The sequence below is a fragment of the Podarcis raffonei genome, chromosome Z, assembly GCF_027172205.1.
Source record: "Podarcis raffonei isolate rPodRaf1 chromosome Z, rPodRaf1.pri, whole genome shotgun sequence".
Classification (NCBI taxonomy): Eukaryota; Metazoa; Chordata; class Lepidosauria; order Squamata; family Lacertidae; genus Podarcis; species Podarcis raffonei.
The window spans coordinates 30,410,464-30,429,601 of record NC_070621.1 but is presented as its reverse complement, the minus strand read 5'-3'; the positions used below and the strand labels follow the sequence as shown (position 1 = coordinate 30,429,601).

Genomic DNA, 19,138 nt, shown 5'->3' with positions numbered 1-19,138 from the left:
ACAGACATGAAAGAACAGCAATGAAATCCAGCAATCAAAAGCGTCATAAAACATTAAGAGAAGTCAGGGTAAGAAAAGAGGGATTGTGCATAATTATGATGGTAGGCAAGCAACTGAAAAGAGAAAATAAAGAACCAGCCCCTAAAAGCCAAAGAAGGTTGCATTGCGGTGGAAGGCAAATACAGAAGGGGCAAGGCGAACTGCTCTAAGGAAGAGTATCAAATACTGGGTGAGGCCAAAGAAAATCCCCTTCCTCTTTGTCCCAGCCAAATATGGATTCAGAACTAAATAGAAGGTTTCTGTGGATGATCTTAACAATGCCCACATATGGGGGCAGCACACCTCTTTGAGTAGATGTCATTAAACAACAGAGGTAGCCTTTATGACTTGCTCGTGAGCTTTCAGAAGCAAATGGCTGCTCCTTCTTGGACACAGTTTGCTGGACAGGATGAAACCCTAATCTGATCCAGCAGAGCCACCCTCAGATTCTTGAACTAGGCTTCCAAACAGCCTGCATGGGTACCTGTCTTGCAATGCTTCCTAAAGAGGATTGAGTCCCTTTTCATGCATGTTGACAGCACAACGGGTGGAGGAGAAAATTGTTTTAAAGTGGCCTATACATATAATATGGCAGTTCTAACCTGGCTAAGCCTAGCCCACACTAGACTGCCTCTTATGCAGAGAGCACACTTTACACCCACACTTGCCTGATTCTGTGTGAGCAATGCAAAATTATACACAGAAAAATATATAGCATGTGCATTCTGCATATAAAATACATTAACATATATATTAATATGTATGGAAGATTCAAGCTCTATGCTGTATTATATTTCTGCAACATCGTATTAATGGGTAATTTCATATAGTTATATATGTTGCTGTATTTGTTTATGTGCTGGTTAATTAAGGAAACCTGGAGAGTATGTGTGCATAATACTGCACTTTTTACAGTATATAATGCTGTACATATTATGTAAGAATTGCTCACATTTTTAGTGAAACTGGTAAAAAATAATACCTCACTTCTCATTGAGATCAAGGAACAAGATGAAAATTAGGGGAAAAAATCCCTGTAGATAACAGCAGCACGGAGCTTTTCAGAAAATACCACACCTCTAGCTGGCACTTCTTGTAACATCCAGAGCCAAGTTGAGATCCCATAACTCGATGGACCTTGTGGTCTCTTCCAACTCTATGATTCTAAGCAGAGGTTATTCAAAACCAAATCTGCCCTGACAAATTCAACTTCAGCTTTGTTTTAGTATGTGCTTATTGTTTGTATTTCTTCAAACATTATTGCTCAACACAAGTGGCTTGTAAAACAAAGATTTTTAAAAAATCATAGAGCCAATAATCCAAATCACCAAAATAAAAATATATCTCAGAGTATAAAATAAGTAATAACCAGATTAAAATAGACAATAGCACCAAAGACAACAGCATGTGCAAACATGACAATCCACCAAAATTTAGCAAGAGGTGAACCAGGAAAATATTGTTGTTTGGGGAGTTCTAGAAGCAAGGCACCACCACCTAAAAGGCCCTGTTCCAGTCACTTCTACAAGTCTTATCTGAAGACAGGGGAATGCAGAGAAGAGACTCCAAAGGAGATCTTAATTATCAGGCAGGTTTATATGGCAGTAAACAGTGCAATAGCAACAATAGTATTATTAAACACCTTTAAACTGCTCACCATTTTGTAAGCATGGTACAAAAGGGAAGACAGTCTCTGCCTGCAGGCTCACAATCTAATGGACATGACGTAAAAGGGAAAAGAACCGGGGAGGGTGAAATATACTCAGAGTCGCAAAGTGATTTCATGCTCTTTATTCAGCTCATAGTGGTGAGGAGGAATGAATGAAAGTCCCCTCAAAGTATCTGCTTTATATACATTATTTACACAATGGGCTGCACATGATTGGCTAATTCCGGAATTCTACTGTAAGCCAATCAGGTTGTGGATTCACTTCTATCTGGAGCATGATTGGGTAGTTCCTGCCAACCAATCATACTGCTGCATTGTTCTAGGACCAATCAGACTGCTGCATTCTGAATTCTATTGTTCTAGGACCAATCAGACTGCTGCCTTTTGGATCCTATTGTTCTAGGACCAATCAGACTGCTGCAGTTTGGATCCTATTCAACTCAGTACATAACAGAGGGGAAAGAAATGCAAGCACTGGAGCAGCTGGTCCTTTGTTATGCAATGGATGTGGCTTTTTCCATGATGCACTTCTTGGGAGGCAGGGGGTCAGCCTATTTGTGGCCAAGAGTCACATGGCTGGTGGCATAGGCCAGAACATGCCTCCCTTCCAGTAACAGGCGGTTAGTGTAGAGTGTTATTTCATGAAGGGAGATGGGTGGGGGGAAGCAAGCTCCCTACAGCTGCTCATTCTTGGGACAACAGATTGGGGCAGGTTAGTCTCCCCCTTGCCATAGGTTGGGGTGTAGCCTCCCACTGGCCCTTGGCCCCTTGACACACTCCAGGATGTGCCTCCCTTTGATTCTGTAACCCTACAGCAAGATACCTTGCTCCATAGTTATCAGGAAAGCCTTTCACCAGGTGAGACCATGTATCCATCAAGTGCAGTATTGCCTAGCAATGTAGGTATATAGAAAGCTGCCGTCCGCTGAGCCAGACCTCTGGTCCATCTAGCTCAGGACTGCCTACACAGACTGGCAGCAGCTCTACCATGTTTCAGACAGAGAGTCTTCCCCAGTCCAACCAGTAATTGCCCCAGTTAGAAAAGACCTTTCACATTGCCTACTTCCTTGTCACTTTAAATGAAAATGCTGGGGACTGACCCTGGGAACTTCTGCCTGCAAAGTGCTGAACTATGGTCCCAAACCCAGAAGGGGTTGCCATTAGTTGGTAATGGCTCACAGTGAAAGATACTCTTACCTGGCACTTCCTGCTTACATTAAAACATTAAAGGCTTTATCCCCTCCCTCTGCCAAGAGCCTTTGTTCCGAATCAAGCCTGAGTATGCATTCCTTTTGGCAAAAAAGACAAATCAATATATTTCAAACTTTCCCCCAGCAACGGCAGGATATATTCACAGCAGAAATTGTGCCTAAGGATAGCAACTCTAAATAAGCATTTGCAGTAAGCTGGTGTTGCTAACAAGGGGGGATCTTTATACCAGCCTTCACCAACCTAGTGCCCTCCAGGTGTTTTGGAGTACAATGCCCACCAGTCCCAGACGGTGCAGTTGGCTGTCATGGTTGGGACTGATGGGAGCTGTCAGAAATATCTGAAAGGTGGTGAACAATGCAGCCAGGTGGAGATGAATAGAGACACTCGGCTTAATTGGAAAAGTACTCACCACAGTTTGATGGTTGACTTGGATCACTTCATCCCCTGCATGGATTTTCTTGCACTGGTCTGCTGGAGACTAAAGGCAAGAGAATGGTGGGGGGAGAGAAAGAAGCTTGACAATGGGAAAACCCAGTGGTGGAATTCTTCACACTGTACTATTACAATTCTAGTCCATGACATAATTCTGTCTGGCACCAAGATAATATTGATTCATTCTTTACAAAGTGACACTCTTAAGCCCTCTTCAGGCTTTCAAAAGGAATGTGTGAGGACTGGGGAGGGAAGAGTCTATCAGTTTTGGTTCTCTCTGTTTCTCATTTTCCCCAATCTTAAACTCAGTTCTCCATGTTTTGCAAAGATTTACAGGTTTTGTTTCATTTTTAAACCCTCATGAAAATTCATCAGCACTTTAATGCACATTTCTCCCAATGAAGGCATTTTTATATGCAATTTTGACTAATGTACACATTTTGGCAAGCAACTTCCCCTAATATAATGCATTTTCGTACGTTATTTTTAATGTTCTATATGTTTTTATGCAATTTCCTCATAAATGTGCATTCTTGTAAACATGGTTTGGTTGGAGAACTGTATCATAAAATTTAGATGTAACTGATGTCTTCCTCCCTCTCCTACATTTGCATTGCATTTCCTTTGCATTGAAACAAATGGGAGTGGAATACTGCAGTGGCAACATAATTTATATGACCTAATTACCGGTACATAAGTTACATAATTTTGCCACAATGGACAGTGGGACAAATAAAGCAGCTTTTAGCAAAGATGATATGCAGTGGAACAGAAACAGTGGCTGGGGGACACTGTCATAGGAGGGAGGCCCTAACGGAGACTTTGCAGGAACACCGGAACATATGAAGCTACTTTCTGCTGAGTCAGGCCGTTGGTAAATCTAACTCTTTATTGTCTTCACTGACTAACAACAGCTCTCAAAGATTGCAAACAGGGTTCTCTCCTCACCCTATCTGCAAATGCCAGGTATTCAACCTAGGACTTTCTACATGCAAGGTAAAAAAGGTAAAGGTAAAGGGACCCCTGACCGTTAGGTCCAGTCGTGAACGACTCTGGGGTTGCAGCGCTCATCTCGCTTTATTGGCCAAGGGAGCCGGCGTTTATCCTCAGACAGTTTTTCCGGGTCATGTGGCCAGCATGACTAAGCCGCTTCTGGCAAACCAGAGCAGTGCATGGAAATGCCGTTTACCTTCCCACAGGAGCGGTACCTATTTATCTACTTGCACTTTGACGTGCTTTCGAACTGCTAGGTTGGCAGGAGCAGGGACCGAGCAACGGGAGCTCACCCCGTCGCGGGGATTCGAACCGCCAACCTTCTGATCGACAAGTCCTAGGCTCTGTGGTTTAGACCACAGCGCAAGGTGCAGCTGCAGCTCTTACCCTTCCTGGAGATTATGGGGACTGAACCTGGGAACTACTGCATGCAAGTAAGATGCTCTACCACTGAACTGTGGCCCCTTCCCCCTCCTGCATGGATCCAGCCCTGCACCAGAGATGGAATTTTCTAATCAACCCAAACACATGATATTACAACACTTCCCACATTCAACTGGCACTTATTAAGCATAGAGAAATCAAGCGAGATAGATGCATGTGTGAAGCAGCTGTCTGCTGTGATGATGCTTGATCCATTATGTCTCATTCCCCATGAATATGTATGAACTCTCCCTTAGATCTCTTCCAACATAAGCTGCAAAGGTTCAGGCTAGGCTTGTTTTTCAAGTTGCCTCTCTCTTCCCTGCCCTCCCCATCTCTTGACTCTGACCCAGCTTTTTCTGGTATCTTTTTCAATTACATCTTGGCTGGGGTCAATTATTCCTTCAAAAGAGAAGCCAAATCAATTGGTTGAAGTACTAGGAATGAAACATCTTTGATGTTGCTTTTATTTCACTGAGCATTTCGAGCAGAAACGAAGTGGCAAGCGGTGGGTGTGTCCCACTTCCTAGGTTTGCTGAACAGCAGCCCCAAAGATGAGGGACATTCGCCACTAAAAGATTTATGGCTTTCATTTGGTCGTCGACTGACAAATTTCTCCTATTAAAACATTTATAAGCTCTTTAACAAAAGATGCTTCTTCTTCTTCTCTGCCACCTTCCCTATTCCTCCTCCTATTTTTCTTTTAATAAAGTATGTTGCTTTTGGTAGCAAAAACGGCAGTGGAGGTAGGGATTCTGTAATAAGATAGTGTACAATTGATTTTGGCTGGAGTTCACGGCAGATTCCTGGATCTGGAAAATACTGTAAAGTATATCTAAACACCAGAAGGGTATAACTAAAGAAGACACTTAAGGAAAGTGGCAGGATTTTATTGCACTTGTCAGATACCAGATGCTTGAGCAAGCTAGGGCACAGCTAGCTATAAACAAAAAAGTAAAAAATCTGTATTAACCTAAGAACAGCCCTGTTGGATGAGGTCAAAGGCTCATCTAGCTCTGCATCCTGTTCTCACAGTAGCCCAACCACATGTCTATGGGAAGCCCACAAGCAGGACATGAGTGCAACACTAACCACAAACTACTTGTAAGGTAAAGGTAAAAGGACCCCTGACCATTAGGTCCAGTCGTGACCGACTCTGGGGTTGCGGCACTCATCTTCCTTTATTGGCCAAGGGAGCAGGCATACAGCTTCCGGGTCATGTGGCCAGCATGACTAAGCCGCTTCTGGCGAACCAGAGCAGCGCACAGAAACGCTGTTTACCTTCCCGCCGGAGTGGTACCTATTTATCTACTTGCACTTTGTGCTTTTGAACTGCTAGGTTGGCAGGAGCAGGGACTGAGCAACGGGAGCTCACCCTGTTGCGGGGATTCGAACCACCAACCTTCTGATCGGCAAGTCCTAGACTCTGTGGTTTAACCCACAGCGCTACCCGCGTCCCAACTACTTGTAGTTCCCAGCAATTGGCATTCAGAGGCATACTGCCTCTGCTGGTGAAGGTAGAACAAAGCCATGGTGGGCAGCAGTCGTTGACAGCCTTATACTCCATGAGTTCACCTAACCCACTTTAAAGACATCCAAGTTTGTGGCCACCACCACCTCTTGTTGCGGAGAATATCATAGTTGGAACTATGCGAAGAAGTACTTCTTTTTGTCTGCCTGGGTAAGGCAAGGTTCAAAAGCCCAACCTACCAAAGTAACTGGCCTGCTCGGAAGGCAACAGGGCATATGGGAACATAGGAAGTTGCCTGAGGCAGACCTATTGGTTTATCTAGCTCTGTATTGTCAACAGCGAGTGGCAGTATCCCCCAGGGTTTCAGGCAGGGTTCTCTCCCAGATCTACCTGCAAGTGTCAACGATTGAACTGGTGGCCTTCTGCATGCAAAGTGGATGTTCTGCCACTGAGCTATGATAACCCTTCCATATATAATTAATGGTAGAGGAATGGGGGTAGGTGGGGGAAGACTGCAAAGGAAATTGCATTTCTTCACTGGAAGGAAGGTGTGACAAAGGGTTTCTTGTTGGCTGCAAAAGGAAGACAAAACTCAAAAATTGGGCAATAATAGGATGGTTTAGAAACCACTTCATCTAGCAAATTGGGCATCTAGCAAATTGGGCAATAATAGGATGGTTTAGAAACCACTTCATCTAGCATCTGGCATGGACCCTTTCCCAAAAATACCAAGAAAGTATGGAGAAAGTTATTTTGGGACAGTCAAGAAGACATGCTTGTCTTTCTTTACTCTGGCTGATAAACATGTATCCGGTTTTGGGTTTAAATGTTTTAAATCTTCTGTACCCCTGTGTTTGTTTACCCTTTCTGAGAACTAGTTTCTGAGAACCAGAAGCTAGGATTGTGGGCTTTTGCCTGCGTAAGGATTAAAACCTCAGGCTGAGAAGCCACAATCAAAATGGGTCAGGAAATCAGGAAGCTGCATTATAATGGGTCAGACCCATTCTAATTCTGGCAGGGCCCCCCAGAATTCCAGGCAAGGGACATTCCTAGAGAGTCTGGAGATTGGAACTGGGACCTGTTAGGCTATGGCCCTCCCAAACCACATTGCCTATTTCTTTCCATTTCCTTTCTTTTTCTCTCATGTAGACTTTGACCCACCCACTCCCTACCCCACAAAAAATAGCCGACATCCTTGGCATTGTGGTGCTTCTTTCTAGCCTGTCTCCCCCTTTCTAATCATGGATTTATAATACTGGAGTAGATTAAAATATAATGAAGAAAGTGAAAGCCTGCTGCTGGCATCTTTCTTTTCTTTTTCTTTAACATATAAAGCTTTTGACGCTATAAAGACAATTATTATCTTGACACAAGGGCTATTTCTTTGCTTCAAAATGTAGAAGTGTGCTGAGTCGAGGCTTCCACCATCATTTTTTCCTGCCATCATTAAAATAGCACTTTATTCAAAAGCTCTTTATTACTTGGTTATTGCTGAAATGCTCTTTACCACTGCCCGGGTGTTTATTTATCACATTTGCACCCCTCCTTTCCTCCAGGATGATATTATTTTATTTATTAAATTTACATACTGTCCTTCTTCCAAAGATCTCGGGGCAGTTTTCAGCATAAAAATGCATTTATGATTTTGTAATTTTATGATGTTTAATTGATATTGTTATTCGCTAACATAGTATTTTGCTTTGAGAGTTAGCAGTTTATAAGATGTTCTTATAAAAGCAAACAAATAAATACTTTAAATAAAGAAATGCACTGATTTTAGGAAACTTGGAAGCTGCCTTATACCAGCTCAGACCTATTGCTCCATCTAGTTCAGCACTGTCATGGACTAATTAGACACAGAGGAATGGTGAGAGGAAGCAACTGGTGAACCACCAAGGGGAGAAGGCTGAGTCCAGGGACTGGTGATGGGATGACAATGAGTGCTCAGAGGCAGATGAGGGAGAAGACTGGGAAGAGGAGGTGTCAGAAGCTGAAAAGGTAACAGTGCTTAGTGAGCTAGGAGAGTTAGTGGCAGAGAAAAGTCCAGAATCAGAGGAAGAAGCTGAAGCAGGAGAGTGGGAGGCCAAGAGGCAGAGATTAGTCAGGCTGGAGAAGAGTCACAAATGTCTCTCCCTCCTGCTGCTACAAGCTCTCATCCCTCCTTGTCTCCCAAAACCAGAAGAGAGCTGAAACAGGCAGAGCAGCAGCAGGCTTCACACAAGCACAGTCCCCAGTTGCTTAGAAAAACCCCTGGAGAAGAAGGGACTTAGATAGCTGTGGCGAGACAGGGACTTCATGAATCAGTCTTGGCAACTGATTCATGGGGATGAGCTGCTGCACTCATTAGGCCTGACACCCTGTCAAGTCTGTGGAGATGGTGTTTCTGCTAATAAAGAGTTAACTTCAACTTTGAGTGGTGTGAGCACTCAAAGTCCAGCATGGACTTTGACAGCATCGCCTACAGTGATTGACAGTGCCTCTTCAAGGTTTCAGTCGGAGAGGGTGCTTCTCCCAGCCCAACCTAGAGATATTAGGAGTTGCACCTAGGGTCTTGTTCATGAAAAGCATTCACCCTACCACTGGACCTACTCTAGCCACCTTGATCTCCACTCATCCACCATTTTATTGCTGTTTTTCTACCCAAAAGGCATGGATCGGCTTGGCTCAGCTGTTCTCCCCCCCTTCAGATTGATCACTGGTAATAGTGCCAGGCTCATTCCTACTAGCATTTTCCATTAGCCTAAGAAAACAAAAAAGACCCAACAACCTTCCATCAAAACCCCTGCCTGAGACCTGGGGATAATGTTTCTAAGCAGCAATAAAACTTGCTCTTTACCTAGGTAAGCAAAAGCACAGTGCACTTCAACCAAGAGCAGGGACAATGTGTCATGCTTCAGAAGATGCTGCTCGCTACTTCCTGGATGTGTTCTATCTCCCCATCTAGGTTTCATTTGAGGTTTTTAATTGCAAATATGCCTGCAGACAGAACTCAATAAAAAAGAACGGCAGAACAGCCCTCCAGACCTCATCTTAATACTAATAGCTAAGAGCACTGAGTGTCTAAAGTGGTTCACATATTAACTTTGTCCCGAGAGAGCAGAGGGGCCAGTGGGTCTAATTAGACCCACCAGGACTAGGTCTGGGTGATATCTGCTTTCCAACATCGTAATATATTGCCAGCTAAACTTCGCGATATGGCGGTATATTACAGGAGGTGGGGAGGAAAAAAGCAGTTATTGGTCACAGAGACAATTAGCATCACTGTGTGAAGCTTCTGCCTCTTCCTGGAGAGGTCAGGCAGGCGGCACTGGCCTGGGTGGAATGTCCATTCTTTGTTCAAATGCCTCCAATGAAAGCTGGGCTCTGGTCATGCAAATAATGTCAAACCATGGTAATTTGTAGACCGTGTTTGTAGACTGTGGTTTGGCATTACGTATAACTGTGGCCTTTGTAGTTGTGGCTAGTAAAAAAAAGGAACAATTCTACGAAACGGTTAGAACAAGGTACTGACAATGCCAAGACTGCAGGTTCTACCCCCCACATCGGACAGCTGCATACTGTATTTGGGCTGGACTAGATGATCCTCAGGGTCCCAACTCTGATTCTATGAGTCAACATGTACCTTCTATGAAAATGGACAACACCGTCAAATTAGCTTGACATGCAAAACTTATTCCGACTGTAACATTTGCGGGGTGTGTGTGTGTGTGAGTTGTTAGCTCAGGATAGGATATGGGGTGGGTTTAGTGCAGCGTGTGCACAGCCTTTCATACTGTCAATGAACAGCATTTAAAAATCTATCAGCATTAGAGTCCATTAGAGTCCATCAGTGGCCAGCTACCCTGCAGCTGGCAGACGAGGATAGAAAGGCAGGCCAAGCCCTTGCATTAGCCTGCTGAGAACATTTGCGTGCTTCCTCAAGCAGTGGAAAGTTTCAGGACCCTTGCTTTTCACAGGGTCAGTTCCCTTTGGGGAAGAAACCACTGGAGACTTTTGTCCTGCTCTTTCATTAAGAGTGTGCGGAGGAAGGCATCCATACAGTTTTATAAAGCTGATTCATTTCCTCCTGCCATCCCACCAAGGTTATTTTCTGGTAGCTTTGCTGGCTATGTTCAAGTTGCTACCTTGGGGATGGGAAACTTCAGTCCTGATGGCCACATATGGCCCTCCTAGCCTCTTTGACTGGCCCTTGGAAGTCTCCCCAGGCCATGCCTCTTACCATGCTTTTGTCGGGCTGGAATGCATCCCCAAACTCTGATAATGATTCTTGTTTGCATGGATGGAGGATAGAAAGGGGCATGAGAGTGTCTGCAGAAACAAAGCCCATTGTTCAAAGGCAAAATTGCAGGTTACTTTTGCCTCTCCCCCCCCCCACTGGCATGCGGCCTCCTGAAGGTTACCCAGAAGGGAATGTGGCCCTTCCTGGCTTCTGTGCTAAAAAGTCTCCTTCAGTCCTCACCATAGGAGTTTTCTGAGCCCTTCCTAGCTCAAACAGGGCACCAGTCTCTTTCTTATATAAGTTTATATTTCCTTTAAATTATCTTCAGGATAGAAAAAAGAAGGGAGGCAAATGGAGAGAGGGGAAAAAGAAGGGAAGAGATAAACGCTTTGCAAGGTCTACCAAATTGTCATGGATATGACGCGATATAAATATCACAATAAAATTAGTGTGCGTGTTTTGTTGCTGAATTAGAATAATTGCCACAATTTATTCTAAATAGATTTTAGAGACATCTGTGAAGACAATATAATAGGCCAATAATCTCTCTTCCATTTCCTAACAATCAGAGTTCCACAAGCAATACAAATTGTTTAAGGCTTTCTCATCTGAAACTCATCTCATTCCTCCTACAGTGGCCATGTGTCCTACCTTACAGAGGAGTCCGTTTCAAGGGCTGTCAGAAGGCAGCCCTCAATTGGAGGGAGTTTTTTATCTGGTCCAAATCTGGCTCAAACCTAAGAAGGCAGAGCAGGAACCTTGAACTTGCCCACCAACAGTGACCACCTGGACTGCAGACCAGGCAGGCACACATGGGACCTACAGTAGCCATATTATCTTTCTCCATGATGTACTGCCCTGTTTGAGTCCTATTTGAATTATAAATGGAATCATGGGGTTGTAGCCAATGCTACTTTTACTCAGAAGTAGATCCATTTAAATTAACAGAAATCACTACCTTAGGTCTATTAATTTAAATGGGTCTACTCGGAGTAGAAGTAAGTGTGCCACAACCCACAGTCTTTCTATTTAAATCGTAACCATTATTTCTAAATTTGCATCTATGCGTACAAACTAGCATATGCATTTTTAATGCAAACCTGTGCCCTCTTCTTGTTTTTTTAAACGATGCATAAATGGCCACTCTTTTCTTCTTCATTTGAAGAGATAATACTCTGCTTTCTAAGGGTCTAATGAGACACATCAGCTTAGCTTCAAAGCAGGGGAGGGGTTCTCTTCTAGGAGCAGCGTTTGTGGAGCCTCACACCACCCCTGCCCCATCCTGAGATGAAGGTGCAGCTGTGGCGGGGGCTGGACCTGTGGGAGGCCCTGAAGATGGGGGTGGGATCAAGCAGGGGAGGCCCCTGGAAGATTACCTGTGAGGTCACTAAGATTCTGCAGACAACATCTGGTCCACAGGTTGGCAGTTCTGCAACCCTAATGTATGGGGTCTTAAGCCATATCACTTAATGTTTTCTGGGCTATCATGATGCACAAGTAGTTTCTTTACTGCTTTGCCTCCTCAACGTCACTTTTAACGGTTTCAGTTTAGCTGATTTTAAATGACCCAGAACACTAGCGGGTATAGTCCTCGCTAACAGGGAAGGATTGAGTGCTTGAACTAAATGGACTTTTCCCATCTCTAGTTAGCACGGTTCCTCAGCTTAATTACATATGACTATTTTATAAGCCCACCTAATTTCCTGGACCCAAATATGCTTCATTAAGCTCAAGGCTTTGAAACAGAACTCTATAGCAATTGCAGTGAGATTAAAAATTGGAAATTGCGGGTCGGTGGGTGGGTAGGTAAGCAGGGGAGTGGAGGAGACACAAATGGCAGGAGGTTCAATTAAAAGTGAGTTTAATGATCTATTATCAGCAATAAAGATATTGTTATGCCTTCACCATCCCAGTGCCACCCAGCTGTTTTCGACTACAACTCCCATCAATCCAGCCAGAATGGGACTGATGGGAGTTGTGGTTCAAAAGAGCCATGTCAGTTGAAGGGCCAAAGGTGTGTCACTCTCCCCTACTCCCCCACAAAGACACTCCAGTTAAAAGTTCGTCCAGCCACTTTTGGAAATGTAACAAAGAAGTAGTGAGAAGGATAGTTTGGCTGCAAACTGGGCTTCCCAGACAATGGGCAGTCAACAGATTCAGATTCTGTCTATGTGCTGAATAGGTTAGGGTTGTGCTAGGCTATCAATATTATGCACATCTATATTGGGGAGATTGTGTGTATGCATTTTTTGGTAAAAGGCAACAGCACCCCGGTATTATTATTACTATTTTAAGAAGGAAAGGAAAGCTATTTTTCAGGCCTATACCCTGTGGTGGGAAATTTTTCTTCAATCTGAGGTTCACATTCACTCCCAGGCAATCTTCCATGGGTTGCACGACTGCAGTGGATGGAGCCAGCTGCAAAATTGGGGGTGGGCTGGAGGCAAAATGTGAGCAGAGCAATAGATGTAACTCTTACCTCTGCACAGTGGGCTACATCTGAGCAGCTAGATGCAACTCAGAGATACCCATACCCAGAGAGGCATTATCACAATCCAGCCAGGCAAAAGCAACAGTGGAGGGCATGGAGCAGGACCACTGAGCGGGTCTGGCCTAGGGAGGTGTGCCCTGGGGAGATTCCTGAGGGCTTGACAGAGAGGCTTGGAGGGTCACTTTCAACTCCCACAGATTATGCCAGGCTAAATCACAGAGCCATTTAATCTAAGCAGGACTTCCAGAGATCAAACAGCAGGCATTCAGATCTTTAAGCAGTTGGAAAGGTTATCCCCCACTATGACAAAATCAGAACAAATTATGCATTAGGAATTATGCATAAGGAGCCTAAGCAAGTATTCATGATTTGTAGAATATTTAGAGTTCAAAATCCAGACTTTGTTGGTGCTGTATCTGGCCAATGTTATTAAAAATGTTATTAAAATAATTTACACCCCATCTTTCCATTTTTTTATATTAAAAAAAATGCTGTTATGCAGCTTGGGCTGGTTTTTAGTGAGGAAATTGAAGTGGGTGATGTTTTGTGTTTTAAGTGTGCTTTAAATGTTTTAACTATGTCTCAGTTTGTATATTAATTGACTAGAGAATGTTGTTGTCTGGGTGGTCACTGAACATTCTAAACAAAGCAAATTAATAAATTTCCCCATACTCAAGGTGGCTCACAATGTATTTAAAAAGCAAATCATCACAATTGCAACAACTCTGTTAAAAATCCAGATTAAAATTGCAGATAAAACAGACTCCTCAAAATCTCAGTGTGTTAGAAGAATAGGTTCAGCTCAGCAAAATACAGCAGAGAACGGTCTTCACAAAATGGTGGAAGGCCAGTAGAGAGGGGCTGAAATGGAGCCCCATATTTATTTATAATTGATTTATCTATACAGTTTTTAGACTGATTTACATCAAAGGTCGCAAATGGTTTCCACCAACAAAGACACATGTAAAAACAGATGTAATTTAAAATCAAAGCAAACAATGCAAAACACAGAATAGGGTGGGTAGGCTAAACAACTCATTGACTAGATGATGAAAGGCCAATGATGTCATTGCCATCTGCACCTCTAGGAGGAGAGAGTTCCACACCCAGGGTACAATCACCAAGAAGGGCCTGTCTCAGCAGAGCAGAGCAAGTAATACTCACTGGCAGCATTGCAAGCACAGCGCCCCCACCAATTGAACTCAGAGACTGGGTATGCTGATATGGCAGAGATGCTCCATTTAGTAGCCATATGTAGGACGTTCCATAATATAGGCATGGCCATATGTTTCTATACCAGCTAAGTATCACCCACCAACAGGATGCAAAGAACACTCAACACCCGCTTTTTCAAAAACCTGTTTAAGAGAGGCAGATTTGACAGCTGCAACTTCCCCTTCAGAGCATGGGTACAATGCAGATCCTATGAAATATGACAGAGTCCCTTTTGGAGTGGCACACTTTGATTAAAACTGGGTATAGTAATCAGGCGGAGAGGGGCAGATAAAGTTGCTTTGAAGCCAGATCTGGCCCAAGGTCTGTCAAATGGCCACCCGATGTGAAATATATCCAGGCCCATTAGAATTGCATGAATTGGCTGAGAATTTGTACACCATCATCATTTTCACATCTAGGTAATGACAAAAAAGTGATGGATGTAAAAAACTTAATGAACAAAATGGCAAGCGAGGGAACTTTGCTCATCAATCACAATTCAGTAGCTAACTTAGGATTTCATGGCTCAAACTAAGCTCCTTTCCGCAATGGACAATTATGAATTATGAACTAAGTCCCAAGTATGGTCAGACCATTACTAAATCTTCATTTTCATCTCCATTACCAAGAACCTGATTCCATCATCTTTCAGAATTGAACTAACCCCCTCATTTAACATCAAGATATACTTCCCCCCCTAGGAAACTGCTTTCTGTTCCAGTGTGTTTCTGAAAAGTCCTAATGATTGTGAGTAGACTGCTTAAGTACGCACTTTGAAATACTGTAAATGGGACGATTAACATAGCCAGTATTAAGAAGATTTCAACAGAACTTCCTTAACAGGGCAATTCTATTTTCCTGATCTTTGCTGCTAGAATGGGTTAGGTCCATTTTCTCCAAACAATGCCCATCTTCCCCACACCTAACATAGGTGACAACAGGATACTTCTTCCTGCTACTCCTCAATCCTTGACCAGAGAAATTGCTGACTGGGGAATGAGGTGTATGACTCTGTGTCAGGACTTGTCTTCAGTGCAGTTCAAAAATCTAGGCCAGACATCATAATTATAGCAAGGTTCTTTTCTCTGGAATGTCTGTTACAACCTCTGGGAGCAATACACGAAGTGTCTATGCACTGTTGAGAACCTTGATTTTCTTTCTTTCAGGGAAATAGATGCTATTTGTGGAATTTACTGTATTTCATATGGAAGATAACTAGAGAGAGCGAAAAGAATGAGGCACAATTTGCCGGGAACGTCTCCTGTTCTTGTCTTACTGAAACAAATGAAGCAAATCCTAGCATACTCTGTCCATGGAGGATACCCAGTAAAACAGTTGTAACATTCAACTTATGGAGACAGAAGAATCAAGAAAATGATCGCAGTGAACAAAACCTACGTTTTCTGTCGTTCCAGTGATCACGTGCAGCCCGTCATACGTTGACTTGATGTACATCCCCTGAGAAATAATGAGATGAGCAATGATTAATATACAACAAGCTATTAAGAATTTGCAAACAAGTGGAACCTGAAACCAAAGCTGCAGTGTGGAATGCACCTGCTCAGGGTTCCAGAAAGCAAGCTGAAGTCTCTTTTCATTCTGCCTCCCCACCACCCCAATTTCCCATTTTCCCCTATAACAAGCAGCATCCTGTGGCCAGTAACGACACAAGAAGGCATTGCTTTCTGTCCCATCCTGTATTCATTACATGCAGCACTGTATCCATTCTGCTGCAGCCCATCTTGCACCCAAAAACTATGTTATTCAACTTGTTATCCACTGTGGTGAAATTAAGTTAAATTATGTTATTACATTGTCATCACAGTATCCCTCCCCGTTCATTCACTGCAAAGGAAATGCAATGCAAATGAGGAAACATAATCAGCTGTATATCGTTCGCAGATTGAAAGCATCAGTATCAGCATCAGCAAATACCAAATGTATTAGCTGGATTGATCACTGTTCCAGACATAGGGAACTGTCAAACTCATTAGCCATTAAATGAGGGGTCTCAGCAGCTAGGTTTTTATCACACCAGTTTTAACTAAATAAAATATGCATGTTCTCATTTTCATATGCAGGGGGCGGGGGCGCCAAATAGCAAGGAATTGCTGCTTCCATCAAGCCCTCCATATGAACTTCCAATGGTCATCACTGTTAGACAAAGAATGCTGGGCCAGATGGGCCTTTGGTCTGATTCAGCAAGGTAATTTTTGCCTGTCAGGAAGATAAAGTGCATTTTGGAAGACCCGAGTCTAGAGCTGGGATGAAAATGCCACCATACCAACCCAACCGCAATTCCCCAGCCCACTGATTGGCAGACACATTCTGCAGAGGTGCCATTTTGGCAAATGTTACTCTTCTCCCAAATGGCTATTGGGTGTTTCTTGAGCTGCCACCTCCCCCTGAATTTTTATTTTATTTTTTAATTCTGGGAGGAAAGGGGGGCTTCTAGTCATCAAGATAAGTTCTGCTCTTAGAATGGGAAAAGAATGAGAAGAATGAGAAAAGAGAGAGCTACTGTACCACCAGTGATAAGCTTCCTATGATGCAACTTGGGGATCCCAAAATCACTATCTGGGGTTTTTGCACTCCCCAGGATTTGAGCCATCAGCACTCATTTTGAAAAGAGCTGCTTGCAAGAACTCAGCTCCTCGGCAATTCATGACAAGCGATTGTAAACTCTGCAAGACTTCAATCAGCAAGTCAGAGATCTTCAGAACTTGCTAATAAAGCCTTTTCGTTTTAAAGTGCTCACATCTACCATTCAGTTTTAGTACAAATCAATGCAAAATGCCTGAAAGCCTGATCCTATGTGAGCCATTGTATCTACAAAGGAATGGCTAGGATGGCAGAGGTGGGGCATAGCAGCTGCTGCTTCACTGTACTGCTGGAAAAATTTCTAACTTAAAAGGAAACAGGTTTCTTTTCTCAAACTGAGCAAAATGTGTGAAATCTACCTGAGAGCTGAAATGAAAGTCTGTCCTAAAAACTTCCCATTCCCTTGATCCTCAAATAGAAAAAGCTAACGAGGTTGCTTTTGTTGTTTCCAGGCATTATCATTGCACATGAAAATCCAGAGACTGGGGGTGGGGGTGGGGGGACAACAGTATATCAAAATGAGAAGCAGAAATGTGAATAAGATTTTTTTTAAGGAGTATTTTTATCACCAGAACCTACTTCTGTCATATTCTCTACGTTGAAGTACAGAGCTTCAACTCATTAAAAAAAAATAAAAAGTTGAAATATTATATGCTGTTTTTATTCAGCTTGTCTAGATGCATTGCTTTGTACCTAGAGCAAGATAGCTTTGGCTCCATTTTCTATTTAGGACAAATGTTCTTCTACAGCGCTTTGAAACTGGCATGGAAAATGAACAACAGGCAAGGGCAGTCTTCGCCAACCTGGTGCCCTCTGGAGATATGTGGGGCTACATTTCCCATTAGCCTCAGCCAACAGGACCATGCTGGCTGGGGCTAATGGGAATTGCTGTCCAAAAGGTCTGGAAAGGGCAGTCGGTGGCCAAAGGTTGATCAAGGGTGTAGCTAGTTCCCCTTGCTAAGTGGGATTTCAAAGAAATGGATAGGAAATAGCCAAAGAACATGTCTGGGTGCCTGTTGCTAAGCCAAAGCTATGTGCATGAAGACTGCAACCTGTACACATTTACCTGGGAATAGTCCTATTAAGGGGTGTATGTGATGTTAGGTGAGGGGAGGTACCTCTAGTGGGCGACTCAGCTCTCACCTGTGGCTCCTAGAAGCTGTCAGTAAGTGACAGCGAAAAGTGACTTTGGCTGGCTGGTTAAACCAGATGAAGGCAAGCAATATTTATATTTTACATTTTTATATCTTCATTTTAGATCTTATGATTTATGTGGAAAGTGTTTGATTCAGTTGGTGTGTTTTTTTGATGTTTTATTTTTTGTTCAATTCAATTCAAAATCCTTTATTAGGCATATATTTTTTGTTTATGACTACTTTTGTACCTTTTCATGTTGCAAGCTGCCTTGAATGTGGCTTGAACTATGGGAAAGTGGCATACAAATACAATTATGTATGTATGTATGTATGTTCTGCATGTGGACGCGGGTGGCTGTGGGTTAAACCACAGAGCCTAGGGCTTGCCGATCAGAAGGTCGGTGGTTCGAATCCCCACGGCAGGGTGAGCTCCCGTTGCTCGGTCCCTGCTCCTGCCAACCTAGTCAAAGTGCAAGTAGATAAACAGGTACCACTCTGGCAGGAAGGTAAACGGTGTTTCCGTGCGCTGCTCTGGTTTGCCAGAAGCGGCTTAGTCATGCTGGCCACATGACCCGGAAGCTGTACGCTGGCTCCCTCGGCCAATATAGTGAGGTGAGCGCCGCAACCCCAGAATCGGCCACGACTGGACCTAATGGTCAGGGTTCCCTTTACCTTTACCTATGTTCTGCATGCAAGGCAAATGCTCTGCCATTGAGCTATGGCTCTTCCCTCTTGTAACCACAAAGATCTACTTTAACGTTTTCTTGTGCTCACTGTTAGGGAGAGTCTCGAAGGGCCAGTTTATCCTTCATGGTAAGAAGATTCTGACACTAAAGGAAATGTATTGTTTCTGCAAGACAGCCTATGTCATGATGACACTGCTTCAGGGACCATTCCGCATTATGTTTAATCAAACAGGCAGCTCAAGCTGTACAAATTACCTGCACAGGGTTTTTCCTCAGTTGCCATCAGTTATGGGGTGGAAAAGGAGAAGCTGCTGCAGGCTGTCTTTGGTCACACCAGGAAGTTTCTAATTTATTGTTATTACCAGCAAAGAAAGTCAGGTGTGCATGGCTGATCTGTTACAAGCAGTTCTCTCTGTTTGTGTGCGTGCATGTGTGTGTTTATGTATGTTTATTGGGAGGGGGTTGCATGTGCATGTGACCTCTCACTGCCAGGGCTGAGAGGCAGGTTTTGCCCCCACTGGAACAACAGCCCTTAGTGTATTCTTCATTCT

The 19,138-nt window shown here is 43.4% G+C and overlaps 1 protein-coding gene across 5 annotated transcripts in view; it reads right to left on the bottom strand.

Annotated features, from left to right (window-relative positions):
* LOC128406792 (connector enhancer of kinase suppressor of ras 2-like) overlaps positions 1-19,138 on the bottom strand; it is a 310,922-nt gene that overhangs the window by 134,692 nt on the left and 157,092 nt on the right. For all 5 annotated transcript variants that reach the window (XM_053374481.1, XM_053374479.1, XM_053374478.1 and 2 more), the window contains exons 7-8: positions 15,563-15,622; positions 3,330-3,398 (exon numbers count right to left, since the gene is read on the bottom strand). In XM_053374481.1, the coding sequence (XP_053230456.1) occupies positions 3,330-3,398; positions 15,563-15,622 (129 nt within the window). The remainder of the gene's footprint in view (positions 1-3,329; positions 3,399-15,562; positions 15,623-19,138) is intronic.